The 14312-nt window shown below is 44.9% G+C and overlaps 1 protein-coding gene across 2 annotated transcripts in view; it reads left to right on the top strand.

Moving 5' to 3' along the window:
* The window catches only part of LOC110533838 (oligophrenin-1), a 37727-nt gene that overhangs the window by 15783 nt on the left and 7632 nt on the right, over positions 1-14312 (top strand). The window contains exons 15-22 of one of the 2 annotated variants that reach the window (XR_016483699.1): positions 202-286; positions 1051-1109; positions 2173-2278; positions 2704-2863; positions 3339-3894; positions 5037-5366; positions 5599-5749; positions 9347-9397. Coding sequence is in view for 1 of the 2 variants with exons in the window: in XM_021618378.3 (XP_021474053.3) it covers positions 202-286; positions 1051-1109; positions 2173-2278; positions 2704-2863; positions 3339-3489; positions 5037-5366; positions 5599-5749; positions 9347-9397 (1093 nt within the window). In the remaining variant the exon portion in view is untranslated. The remainder of the gene's footprint in view (positions 1-201; positions 287-1050; positions 1110-2172; positions 2279-2703; positions 2864-3338; positions 3895-5036; positions 5367-5598; positions 5750-9346; positions 9398-14312) is intronic. The other variant, XM_021618378.3, reaches the window with a different exon arrangement.

The following is a 14312-nucleotide window of genomic DNA, read 5'->3' as shown; positions in this document are numbered from 1 at the left end:
ATAAATAAATAAATAATCTGAGAAAAATAAACTCTTTTAGTAAAGTAGTTTAATTCACTCTAGACCAATACATTCAGTTATTTCAACTGGCTGAACCTACTGTGGATAACTTGCCAGTTATTTATTTATATATTTATTTATATATTTATTTTTACCATTTCTGCATGTTTATTTTTAATCGGTTCCCTCCTCTCCCTGTAGACCAGAAATGCCCAGGAGATGTGGATTTCCACAGCAGTGACTGGGACATAAAAACCATAACCAGTGCCATGAAGTTTTATCTCAGGTGTGTTCCCATCCTCTTAAATCATCCAGCAGGTGACACGCAAGAGCCAGCTGCTCTGGAACAACACGTTCAATAGAATGGTGTTACACCATCCTTTGTCTGAAGCCCATTAGCACTCAGCTTCTACATCAGAGCCATATACAATTATATACGGCTCTGTATTGCGTGAAGTGTACAGTATGCACAGTATGGTATGTACTGTATTTTGCAGTTCTATGGCATTTCCAGACTGTATATTCTGTATATGTTTAATATGAAAATAGTATGTTTCAAAATAGTTATGTGTAATGATTAGAGATACTTTCTAATAATCTATGCTGGCTGAGGATGAGAGGTTTTTCTCTGCTCCATGAGCCTAGTATAATTGTTTGCTGTTTGAAGTACTCGGTGACAAGGCCTCTTGGCTTCAAGGCCAGGTTTTTATCCTCCCCCAATACCCATCATGATGATTTACTCACATGTCTTCTTGCCACACTTGGAAGAGGCCAGGCAGCTGTTTGAAGGAGCTTACTCAAGGCCTTTGGTCTCTCATGCCTTAACACTGCACTGATAAATCTAATTTCAGATCAGGAAAAAAAAATGTTGATAAAGAGAAATGTGCCAGTGAACTCTCATTCATTCAGAATGAGTAGCACTTGTTGATGTTGAAAGTGCATGAGTAACACATGAGTAGCAGTGGTTAAAAAGGGTGTTTTAGGGTATGATGTAAGTGTTAGCGTATTTGTACTGTACTTGTTTACCTGATTGCGTGTGTTCATCCACAGGAGTCTAGCAGAGCCTCTGATGACCTACGGTCTCAACAGGGACCTCATCTTAGCAGCAAGTAAGATGTGTTTTCACACGTACAGACTTAAAAACAACATTGGGGAAACAATTACTGAAACCCACTTCAAGATAAAATATGATCTGATTTGCATATGGCTTACACATTTAAAAAGAAACTGCACCAGTCCCCTAAACTGATGGAATTCTGTTATCATAACAGACGTCAGATTTATAGATCTTTAGCATAGTCTCATTGCACATAAAACATACGTTTCCTTCTCATGCGAGGGCATGTTTTTGTAGGACACATTTTGTCTGACACTACTGTACATTTTGTATTGTACAAGTCATTACATTTTTAAGGTTGGCTTTGGGAGCTGAGCAACAGGTTGTTTACGTCCACATCTTGTTTGCCAAATGCTCTCTGTAGAGTTAATTCATTGTGCATTTGTTCTCCATCAGAGTGAGTTCATTCTCAAGTTCTACAGGCTGGGTTACAGCTATAAAAGGGAAGAAAAAAAGTACACACGCACACATCTGTGTGTTCCTCACATAAGCAATAACAAAGAAAAAAGGCATTTTATTTTATTAGGTCTTTCCAATCAATTAGAAGTTCCAACCTCCAGATAGCTTATTCAGTTCTCCTGCGGGGGATTCTAGTCCCCTGCTTTCTTTTCTGTTCCGTTTCTCCACAGACTGGATCCACAGTGTCATAGTGGGTGTGTGAAACTCCATATTTTGTATTTGAAAATGCCATAATTAAATGGTAAAATCATTGTAATGGTATGTTGTACACCAGCTCTAATCCTCTTAACTGAGACAAGCTCCCATGCCCCAGGAGACCTATTGTTCAATTGAATGAGGTCCTCGTTTTACATTACACCACAATGCAGCTGTGTGGAGCTGGACCCCTGAAATGTTTTGGCTGGGATTAGGCTTTGCTGATTTATTTGCTCATGCACAATGTCTATGCATGTTTAATTAACACCCCATATATACATAATGGATTGTGTAAAATCGGCAACAGATAAATGCCCTAAAAGCAGTGATGTTTAGGTCAGTCTCAGTTGAGGATAATATATAAATTATTGAGCATGTAAAAAGTATTTCTCGTCTCTTAGAATCGGATAATCTAGATGATCGACTGGGTGCAATCCACTGCCTGACGTACAAACTCCCAGGGAAGAATCGAGAAATGCTAAGCCTACTGATCCAACACCTGGTCAAGTAAGAGCTAACCTGATATGATGTGCCGCTGTTGTGCTGCAGCCTCAGTGCCTTGCCTCCTAACTGATGCAGTCACAAGGGTTATTCTTATTTAGGCCTTTTATTGTGGTGTAATTACATATCTGTTGTGTTGCCCGTGGGCCCAGTGAAGGGGTTAACTTGCATCTGTTCAGATGATTACTGTATCGGACCTAGAAACTTGTATCTATGTATAGTGCAAATGTAATGTACTTTTAAATTGGGAAATACCTGTCCAGTCCTCCAATATCATCACTATCCTGTTCATTCATTTATGATAGTTGCGCAATTATAAATTGACATTAACTGGCATTAAGTTGTCCACTATTTGAGAGATGTTTGTTCCTATTGGACATGTCTTTAGAGAGTAATTTTGTTTACGAACTTGTCTGGATTGCTATTGACAGTGTCTGCGGTAACAGTGGGGACAACCTGATGACTCCCTCCAACATGGGTGTGATCTTTGGCCCCACCCTGATGAGGGCAAAAGAGGAGACTGTGGCAGCCATGTTGGATATAAAGTTCCAGAACATAGTTGTTGAGATTCTCATTGAGGACTATACCAAGGTGAATTTGAAAGATTAATTTACCCGCTCCTCCCTTGCAAAGTGGTCAAGAACTTTTTCTCTCTGGGGGGGGGGGGGGGGGCACACCTTCCATCATTGGGGAACACCTTCCATCATTGGGGAACAACCTAGCTATAAAGAAAATGTCAGCTGACATGTGCTACTTGATCTGGACATTTCTGACAAGTTATAAATGGCTTTCAAAGGTCTGCAATGCCTGACGTGACAAGAGGAAAACTGCTGATGTACTACCCATTTTCGAAATTGCACCTTGTGTATTCTACTATTACAACTTTCAAGAATATGTTGAAAGCTTGAGTCGGTCATTCAACTTACTCTTGAAAGTTGTATTAGTAGAATGCACAAGATTCACAGTTTAGGAACCACTGATCTAGATACTATTAAATGTGTATTCTCAAGTATAATGTAATGTATATTAAATGTAAGTCCTTTTAGATGAGCTGGTGTGATTACAGATCTTCTGCAGCGCACCAGATGAGAGTTCCACAGCTCCACCGATGCCTCCTCCAAGGATCACCCCAAGGAAACGGCAACCAATCACCATCGCCAAGCGTCCGCTCCGCATCTGCCTAGCAGTTAATTGTGGCCAGCTCCAGAACACTGAGAGTAATTATTTGCCTCTGGTTTAATCATCATGATCATCCTCATCATCACCATAACCATTATTATCATTACCATCCCTTGTCCTGCGAATGCAGATTATATTTAGATTATTACAGTGTTCAGTTGGTATGAGTAAGGTGATTTATACAGTAGGTGGCTGATGTTTATTCTGGACACAGTATTACTGATGTGTGAATCCTAAGTACTTGTGAATTGCTAGCATAGAATGATAAAAAAAAAATATATAACCTTTATTTAACTAGGCAAGCCAGTTAAGAACTAATTCTTATTTACAATGACGGCCTACCCCGGCCAATCCCTAACCTGGACAACGCTGGGCCAATTGTGCGCCGCCTTATGGTACTCCCAATCACGGCCGGTTGTGATACAACCTGGAATCGAACCAGGGTATGTAGTGACGCCTCTAGTACTGAGATGCTGTGCCTTAGATCGCTGCGCCACTCGGGAGCCAGAATACAGCATGTACTTTTATTTCTAAATGTTTGATCTTTACATTAATTGCATGCCCTTTGAGGGAAAAGTGTGAGATATTTTATAAAGTTTAAACCAATTTTGTTGAATTGGAACCAATAAACATAAAAAAATGTCATGTCATATCTAGATGTTGGCTTACTCCGACCTCTTCCTAAGCCAAGCTTAACCATACATTTTATTTGTTAACTGCACTTAGAGAAGTAGATGGAGGTATTGTGTGCTCACTAAATGGAAGTTTTTGCTTGTAACTTTGCGTTAAATGTCTCTGTGTGAGTCAGTTCTTTCATTTACTGTGGTATGGATAGATGTGGAGCACTTGCTACGTGTCCTCCCCTCATTGTGTGGTATTTTATTTATTGCTATTCTCTGAGTTCCTGCGTGGAGTTACCAAATAATCAGCTCCACTTTGCATGACAAGTAACTACCACCTGTCTGAATCCATCGCAGCATTTGAATACTGCATGTACCACTGGAAACCTGGCCAACAGCATGACTCTAGATGAGACAAAGAGTACACCGAAGTTGTCTGTTTACTTTTTAATCTCCTAGATGAATAGATAATTGTTATACGCAATCTTCTTTCCTAAAAACATAATTCTTCTCTGGATCACAGACTATATTAATCCACAAAAGGCTTTGGTTTTTCTTCTCCATTATTTAATAAATCTGCCCAAATGCCCACATTAGACATTGCTTTCATAGTACTCAGAATGCATGAATGAATGAAAGTACTAATTAAAATAATATATCTTGGTTTGTGTGGTTCATTTGTTTGTAATAGTTAAACATGGTTAAATCACACATACCACATGTATAGTAAGTAGTATGCTACACGTGATCGGTAGGAGCTCAGGAGAAGTAATGATCATATCAAGTTCAAAGTCAGTTCTAAAGCAGCAACCTCTGCATTATGACACTGTGGGGAATTACCTGCATGTTCTTTAACCAATAAACCCACCACAAGAAGGTGGTCCAGGAATCTGCCTATGCTGAAAATGTGTTGCACTTTGTTTGTATTTCGATTTAACTATGTTTTGAAACTGTTTGTCACATAGATGAGCAGAATGGCAGCAGACCAGAGGGGGTGGATTTTGGCAGGGACACCCCAACGAGCCCCACACCTCTCCAAAGGACCAAACCCATCACCGCCCCTCTACGGCTCCATAGGGACACTCAAAGGCAGGCCCTCCTGCCCAAGCCATCCACCCGCCAGGACAGACACTCAGACTCTGACGTTGCCAAACTGGTCGCTAAGCTACAAGACGGAGGTCAGAGGCCAGATAGAGCAGCAACAGTCAATGGTGAGACAGGAGTCACTGTGAACCGAGCGCAGTCCTTCCAATGTAGGAGACCACCTCCTCGAAGTGTTGCAGTCATCAGAGAAGGTAGCAGAACAATCTAGCCTACTATATCATCTCACAACACAAACACACTATGAATTCTAGACTTTTATATGCGGCTTAACCACAGTGCCTAGCTGGTCTGTGATATTGATGCCATATCATGTGCAATGAGAAGAGAAATTGGAAAGTGGCTTTTCAAACATTGTTAGCTTTTTTCATTTTGAATCTACATTTTACAACCGTTTACCTAAGATTTTCCTTCCTTGCATTGCAGCAAAAAGTGACGGCATGATAAAACCGAGGTCTCTGGCTGAGAAGCCTGCCATCTGCAGACCTCCAACCAGACCCCCTGACCCCCCTAGCCGATACCCTGCACCCCACAAGAGCCCCACTGCAGCCCCCAGCGAGGACACCCCAGCGTCGTAGTAAGTAGATCTTAGAACTCAGCCAGACCCAGACACTCCATCCAGACTGATTCAAATTGTAATCAAGAGAACAATCACAATGTTAGCTATGAGTTTCCTTTTGGTCTTCTTCCAGTCCTTGTAAGTCCCTTGTTAAATGTTTCTCCTGTAAAATTGAAATATCATATGAAGTTGTATCCCCTTTTCCTAATGAACCCTCCACACCATACCGATTCCATTGACTGCATTTGTTGCCAACATAGTCTGTCTGGTTTACTCCTCGCCAAACATTTGTTATTCTGTTTCAGAGTTCAGTTGGAAAGCATTATATAGTCAAGAGTTTTTTATCTTTTGTATTTTATTTTATTTGCACTATGTGCAAATGAGGTAGGATAAGGGTGGTAAGGCACTAAATAGGCCATGGTTGCGAAGTAATTACAATATAGCAATTAAACACTGGAATGGTAGATGTGCAGAAGATGAATGTGCAAGCAGAGATACTGGGGTGCAAAGGAGCGAGATAAATAAATAAATACTGTATGGGGATGAGGTAGTTGGATGGGCTATTTACAGATGGGCTATGTACAGGTGCAGTGATCTGTGAGCAGCTCTGACAGCTGGTGCTTAAAGCTAGTGAGGGAGATAGGAGTCTCCAGCTTCAGTGATTTTTGCAGTTCGTTCCAGTCATTGGCAGCAGAGAACTGGAAGGAAAGGTGGACAAAGTAAGAATTGGCTTTGTGGGTGACCAGTGAGATATACCTGCTGGAGCGTGTGCTACGGGTGGTTGCTGCTATGGTGACCAGTGAGCTGAGATAAGGCGAGACTTGTAGATGACCTGGAGCCAGTGGGTTTGGCGACGAGTATGAAGCGAGGGCCAGCCAACGAGAGAGTACAGGTCACAGTGGTGGGTATTATATGGGTCTTTGGTGACAAAACGGATGGCAGTGTGATCAACTGCATCCGATTTGTTGAGTAGCGTGTTGGAGGCTATTTTGTAAATGACATCGGCGAAGTCGAGGATTGGTAGGATGGTCAGTTTTACGAGGGTATGTTTGGCAGCATGAGGGAAGGATGCTTTTTGGTGAAATTGGAAGCCGATTCTAGATTTAATTTTGGTTTGGATATGCTTAATCTGAGTCTGAAAGGAGAGTTTACAGTCTAACCAGACACCTAGATATTTGTAGTTGTCCACATATTCTAAGTCAGAACCGTCCAGAGTAGTGATGCTGGACGGGCGGGCAGGTGTGGGCAGCGATCGGTTGAAGAGCATACATTTAGTTTGACTTGCATTTAAGAGCAGTTGAAGGCCACGGAAGGAGAGTTGTATGGCAGTGAAGCTCGTCTGGAGGTTTGTTAACAGTGTCCAAAGAAGGGCCAGAGGTATACAGAATGGTGTTATCTGCATAGAGGTTGTTAAGAGAATCACCAGCAGCAAGAGCGACATCATTGATGTATACAGAGAAGAGAGTCAGCAACAGGCCCTCCGATTTGACACACTGAACTCTATCAGAGAAGTAGTAATCATTTGAGAAAACAAGGCTGTTGAGTCTGCCGATAAGAATGTGGTGATTGACAGAGTCGAAAGCCTTGGCCAGGTCGATGAATACGGCTGCACAGTAATGTCTCTTATTGATGGCGGTTGTGATATCGTTTAGGACCTTGAGCGTGGCTGAGGTGCACCCATGACAAGCTCTGAAACCAGATTGCATAGCGAAGGTACAGTGGTATTCGAAATGGTCGGTAATCTGTTTGTTAACTTAGAAAGGCAGGGTAGAATAGATATAGGTCTGTAGCAGTTAGGGTCTAGAGTGTCTCCCCCTTTGAAGAGGGGAATGACGGCGGCATCTTCCCAATCTATGGGAATCTCAGACGATACGAAAGAGAGGTTGAACAGGCAAGTAATAGGGATTGCAACAATTTCGGCAGATCATTTTAGAAAGAGAGGGTCCAGATTGTGTAGCCCGGCCGATTTGTAGGGGTCCAGATTTTGCAGCACTTTCAGAACATCAGCTATCTGGATTTGGGTGAAGGAGAAATGGGGAGGCTTGGGCGAGTTTCTGTGGGGGTTGGTGGGCTGTTGATCGGGGTAGGGGTAGCCAGGAGGAAAGCATGGCCAGCCGTAGAGAAATGCTTATTGAAATTCTCAATTATAGTGGATTTATCGGTGGTGACATTGTTTCCTAGCCTCAGTGCAGTGGGCAGCTGTGAGGAGGTGCTCTTATTCTCCATGGACTTTACAGTGTCCCAGAACTTTTTTGAGTTAGTGCTACAGGATTCAAATTTATGCTTGAAAAAGCTAGCCTTAGCTTTCCTAACTGCCTGTGTATATTGGTTCCTAACTTTCCTGAAAAGTTGCATATCACGGGGGCTATTCAATGCTAATGCAGAATGCCACAGGATGTTGTTGTGCTGGTCAAGGGCAGTTAGGTCTGGAGAGAACCAAGGGCAATATCTGTTCATGGTTCTAAATGTTTTGAATGGGGCATGCTTATTTAAGATGGTGAGGAAGGCATTTTTAAAGAATAACCAGGCATCCTCTACTGATGGGATGAGGTCAATATCCTTCCAGGATACCCGGGCCAGAACGATTAGAAAGACCTGCACGCTGAAGTGTTTTAGGGAGCGTTTGACAGTGATGATGGGTGGTCGTTTGACCGCAGATCCATTACGGATGCAGGCAATGAGAAAAATGGCAGAGGTGTATTTGGAGGGCAAGTTGGTTAGGATGATATCTATGAGGGTGCCCGTGTTTACGGATTTGGGGTTGTACCTGGTGGGTTCATTGATAATTTGTGTGAGATTGAGCGCATCAAGCTTAGCTTGTAGGATGACCATGGTGTTAAGCATGTCCCCGTTTAGGTCACCTAGCAGCATGAGCTCTGAAGATAGATGGGGGGCAATCAATTCACATATGGTGTCCAGGGCACAGCTGGGGGCAGAGGGTGGTCTATAGCAAGCGGCAACGTTGAGAGACTTGTTTCTGGAAAGGTGTACATGAAGTCTTAGTCAGTGTATTTTCTTATTATTCACTAGTCTTCAGAAATCCCCCGCTATGATTTCAGCTTCAGTGTCCTATTTGATATCACATTGTAGCAACAAAATAACCTATATTTTGCTACTCACCATTGACCCTTGTACTCCGTTCATGCCTGCCCCTGTTGTTTTACAAGGGGTATGCCGTGCAATGCCATAATAGATTTAGGGAGATATTTTCTGCCCACTAAATACAGCTAAAATGCACAAAAGGAAAACTGTGTTACTAATAATACTTTCACTGTAATGCATCTCAAAAGCTCTCGTTTACAATGTCCATGTGATTGTGGTAATCATTTATGTGGATCTCAAGTGAACAGTGTGCTCCACAGATGTAGGTAATGAGATCACAAGCTGTATTATTGCAAACTCCTTTTGTATTAGGTGACCTCCTGTCTATTTCAAATACTACAGTTGTTGTGTAACATCCTATTCTAAGTTACATGTCATTTTCACATTGCCAGGGCTGAAAATGTTGCCCGTAACGTTTGGCATTGTACTCCAGCAGTGTTTGGTATGCTGTAAGCCTAACATGTCTCAGGGATCATCTGGGATTAATCTGTCTTTCTCTTACTCTTTTTTCAGTGTTGCTTCCAAAGCCAAGTTTTTTGAGAATGCTTCAAGGCAATTTGGAAGGTAGGTTTGAAAATAAACTCAATCTCTACATGCTCCTTTGCCCCATGAAATCCTTATGTAGAGTAAATCAGCAAGATATGCATGTTACATGATGAGATGGCAGTGGCTACTGCGGTGGTTGGCAAGGCCTCAACATGCTGCAAAGCCAAGTTGTTTAAACATAATGCTTCATGCTGATGGCTGAGAAATAAATCAGTGAGTTCACTTTAAAGATGAACTATTGAAAGTAACTTGCTCTTAAAAATGAAGTAGTCACTGTCCCTGGTCTCAGCTTGTTTGGCCGTTTATAATTAAAGAGGAGCTGAGAGGTTGTCTTGAATGATCTCAAATGAATGTTGAAAATGATCCATACTTGGCCATACAACTATGTCCATGCTTGTATGACTAAAGTGATAAGCCCACAACTTTAACTGCCACAGACCTATATGTCTTTCCCACGAACAAGCTTTAACAAGTGATTGAGCTCATGATTAGGCTCTATTTTCGCCTGGTGCTAAGGAGGCACAAGTGTCAAACACACTGGCATTTTCCACCCCTTATGCCAGGTTCAGCAAATTACCAGTCTAATATCAGCTCGCTTGCGCTGAGGTGGAAGTGGTGGCAATATTTGAGGTGTGTCCTTAAAAACAAGCACAAAATTGACAATTTTCATCCGAGGTGAGGATTTACTGATTTACTCCCATGTACACCTGTCACGACCGGGGTCCGCCCCTATATATAGACCCCATGGCCGCGACACACGTTATCAACATCATTTTTGAGGCGCCTCTAGCTCCATAGAGGATTGGAGTGATCCGTATAGCTCACATAACCGTGGTTACATACGTAACCTTCGTTAGGTTTCACTATATTGGATCACTCCAATATATTGGTATACCCGTACCAGATTAGTCGGTGCAAGAGAGACCTGGCCAACCAGCGGAACAGTCCCAGCGCGGGAACAAGACGCAGGGGCCGTCAATGTGGAAGGGGGAGGTCCCGGAAGTCCCCGGAAGGGGAGGTGCCGCCCAGGACTACTGAACCAACCGCAGAGGGAGGTGCCACAATTACCCGATAGTACCTAGCAAAGGTGCCCAGCTGGCCGGGAGGAATGAAGGGTTGGGGCGGAGAGATATACTCCTCCCCCCAGGGTCCATCCTGTAGCACTCAGAACTTACTGAAAGAGCATGGAGCTCACCCACCCTCTTCATGGAAGTAATCACTACCAAGAAAACCACCTTCATAGAGAGGTGTTTCAGGGAGGCAGACTCCAACTGTTCGAAAGGCGGCTTTGCCAAGCTACCAAGACCACATCCAGATCCCAGCTCGCCATTGAGCTGGTCCTAGCTGGACCCAGGCTACAAACCCCCTTCATAAACCAGGATACCAAGGGATGGCGCCCCACTGGCCTGCCCATCCACCCCGCATGGCAGGCAGATATAGCGGCCAAATACCCTCTGTGTAGAGGCTGCCAAGCCCTCATCCAAGCAAGACTGCAGGTGTTGGAGGACATACTGCACCCCGCATGACTCGGGCACAACCTCAATACTAGTGCACCAAGAGCAGAACAACCACCAGCGCAACTGGTATGCCGCGGTTGTAACCAGCACCCTTGCGCTCTGCATGGTGTTCATTACACCCTCCTGTAGTCCTAACATGGACCATTGGTGCCATTCAATGGCCAAGCCCACAGACTGAGGCGGTGTGGCCCCGGATTCCACAGAGTTCACCCGACCTGAGACATCAGGTCTCAGGGGAAGTTGCCAACGTATCCCAGACAACAGGGACAGGAGAAGGTTGAACCAGGGTCGTCTGGGCCAGTATGGGGCCACCAGCAGCAGACAATGCTCTGCCATCCTGGTCCTGTCCAGCACAGCCTGGATCAGGGGAAAAGGGGGGAATGCGTAAGCTCCAGCTCTGGCAAATCGTGAGCCAGAGCATCCAAGTCCAGAGGCCCTGGAGGCTCCGACATGGAGTACCACATGGGGCAGTGTACATTGTCCAGGGAGGCAAACAGGTCCACCTGCACCCTTCCGAACTTGTCCCACAGGTGCTGCACCAGCTGGGGATGTAGGCTCCAGTTCCAAGTTGGCGGGCCCTCCTTCGAGAGCATAGCCGCTGCCACATTTAGGATGCATGGTATGTGCGCTGCGTGTAGAGACACTAGACATCCCTGAGCCTAGAGAAGGAGCTCCCGTGCCATAATATGGAGGCGGTGGGACCTCAGTCCACCCTGATGGTTGATGGAAGCCTCCACTGTGGTGTTGTCCATTCTCACCAGGACATGTCTTCCCGTCAGATGTGGAAGGAAAGACTGCAGGGCTGTAGTGTATTGATGAGTTTGCCTCTCCAAGGGGGTAGCCAACAGCCACTGGCCAACCTGCCCTTGGTCACACCCCCAGCTGATCTGGGAGGCGTCTGTGCTGACCAGCTCACGGCGGCACATCCTCAGCATCTCTACCCCACCTGAGAGAAAGGAGTGACAGCGCCACCTCAACAATACCCTGAGGCACTGTGTGGTCACCCAAAGCTGGTGGTGACTGTGGCGCTTTGTGGGCAGCTCGTGGAAGTTGAACCAGCGTTGAAGAGGCCGGAGATGGAGCAGGCCCAGGGGAATCAACAACGAGGCCACCGTCAGCAAGCCCACAGGCGTTGGCAGGTTAGCGTGGATCCCACCTACCCCTGCCGAAAGTAGTCGAGGCAAGATAAGATCGCCTGAACCCTTCTGGTGGGCAGGCATGCTCTCATGAGGACCGACTCCAGTTCCATGCCAATGAAGGCCACACTCTGGTGGGCATCAGACGACTCTTGTCATTTACAGTAATGCCCAGCCCACCGATGTGTGTCAGGAGCACGTCTCTGTCTGACAGGACCTGGGTCCTGGTCGGTGCACAATCAGCCAATTGTCCAGGTAATTGAGGATCAACAATCCTCGGGATGTGAGAAGTGCCAGGACAGTGCCCATGCACTTAGTGAAAGTACAGGGTGCCAAGGGTAGAACCATGAATTTGTAAGCCGTTCCTTCGAAAGCAAATCAGAGGTACTGCCAATGAGCTGGGTTAACAGGAACATGGAAGTACGCATCCATCATGTCCAGCGTCACAAACCACTGGTCCCTGCAACACGTGGTCTGGGGACAGTATGTGTAATCTCAGTACCTTCAAGTACCTATTGAGGTTGCGGAGGTCCAGAATCGGTCGAAACCCTCCGTCTCTTTTTGGGACCACAAAATAAGTGGAATAGAACCCACCTAGCTATTCTGATGTCTCAATCCTGCAGACGACACCCTTGTCCAGGAGTGAGGAAATCTCCAGCCGCAGGGTTTTCTTTAGAGGGTCGGCCACGGTGGTGACACGAAGGCCCCTGAAGAACGGAGGCCGGCACCGAAATTGGAGTCAGTACCCCTCGAGCATTGAGGACAACACCCACGGGGACTCCACACACTCCTTCCACTTTGCCCTTTGAGACCGGGAGAAGCGGCCGGGGAAGGGTGTGTCAGGGAACACACCCTTCCCTCTACTCTGGCGCCCTGAGCGCATGGGTCCCCCAGGCACGTCCCTATGGCGGTGACGGTTGACACCTGTCACAAAGGGAAGCCATAAGCTCAGCCAACAATGCCACTGGGAGAGCTTATGTTGTGACCCGCCCGGAGGAATAGGAACCCGGTGAGGGAAGGCCCCTGTGGGAAAAACAGGCAGAATTAAAAAAACAGCAACCAGGTAATGGATTTGATTTGTGTTTTTTTGTTTTTGTTTTACGCCAACTACCTAGAATGTTTAATATCCAAGCAGAAAACAAAAAACAGCACCGTATGATGGAGTAACTCCGTTAAGGAACTCCAAAGTTAATGTCTCAACGTAGTGGCAGCCCACCACCATACTCTTACATTCTGCAGAGAAAGAACAAGAGAAAGAACAAAAAAAAACTGTAAGGGAATTAGCAGAGAACCCATGTAGGGTAATTAGCAGAGAACCCACGCCTATAGACAGCATGTTCAAGCAATTCACAACACACAAAAAAACAAGCCAGTCGGCAAATTTGTGTAAGGTAAATCCAGTTTGTGGCAGCAAGAGCCACCAATATATTAATAGATGCACACAGAGTCATAGTGTAACACTAACGAAACACAAGCACGACAAACCCCAGGCGGAAGATGCAGATCAACCGCACGCAGCGAGTGGAGCACTGAAGAAGAGGGGAGCACTCAAGAAGAGGGGTTGGTCATGTGGCCAGGCCACATGCTCCAGGCTGTAAACAGCCAGCGAGTATACTTCTACGCAAGATATTACACACTTACCAGTGACTTACCAAGCAAACTTCAGAAAGTTTGTACCTCAACCCGTACAGACGTCCGCCGTGAAAATGAAAGAGAACATGTGTCGCGGCCATGGGGTCTATATATAGGGGTGGACCCCAGCCGTGACACAGGTGTACACGGGCGTAAATCCTTACTCGGATGTATCCCTCCACCGTGGAGTGATACCAATATAATGGAGTGATACAATATAGTGAAACATAACAATTGTTTTCTGCCCATTTTGTTTATTTTGATACAAAACCAAGCATCAAATCACATTTTATTGGTCAAATACACATATTTAGCAGTTATTGCGGGTGTAGCGAAATGCATAGCCTAACTTTCCCTTAACCCTTTAGACTCGTGGGAATTGGCCTATACAGATAGGGATACATTTAAATGTTTCGTACAGAAGAATATGGTAGCAATTGAAAGGGAACACTGGAGATTATGGGGGAATTATCAGACCAAATGTGAGGACACAACAGTTCACCTGACACAAAGCTGAATCCAAACATTACACTGTTGATTTTATGTGCATTTTAGATTTACTGTATGTTGACATATTTGTTTATAACGAAATCTGAAAATGCTTTGGATACATTCAGTAACATGATAAGAATATTCATGGAAAATTCA

Source organism: Oncorhynchus mykiss, chromosome 10, assembly GCF_057628025.1.
Source record: "Oncorhynchus mykiss isolate SJ-2025 chromosome 10, ASM5762802v1, whole genome shotgun sequence".
In the NCBI taxonomy this organism is placed as follows: Eukaryota; Metazoa; Chordata; class Actinopteri; order Salmoniformes; family Salmonidae; genus Oncorhynchus; species Oncorhynchus mykiss.
The sequence above is the reverse complement of the archived record's forward strand: the minus strand, read 5'-3'. Positions and strand labels throughout refer to the sequence as shown.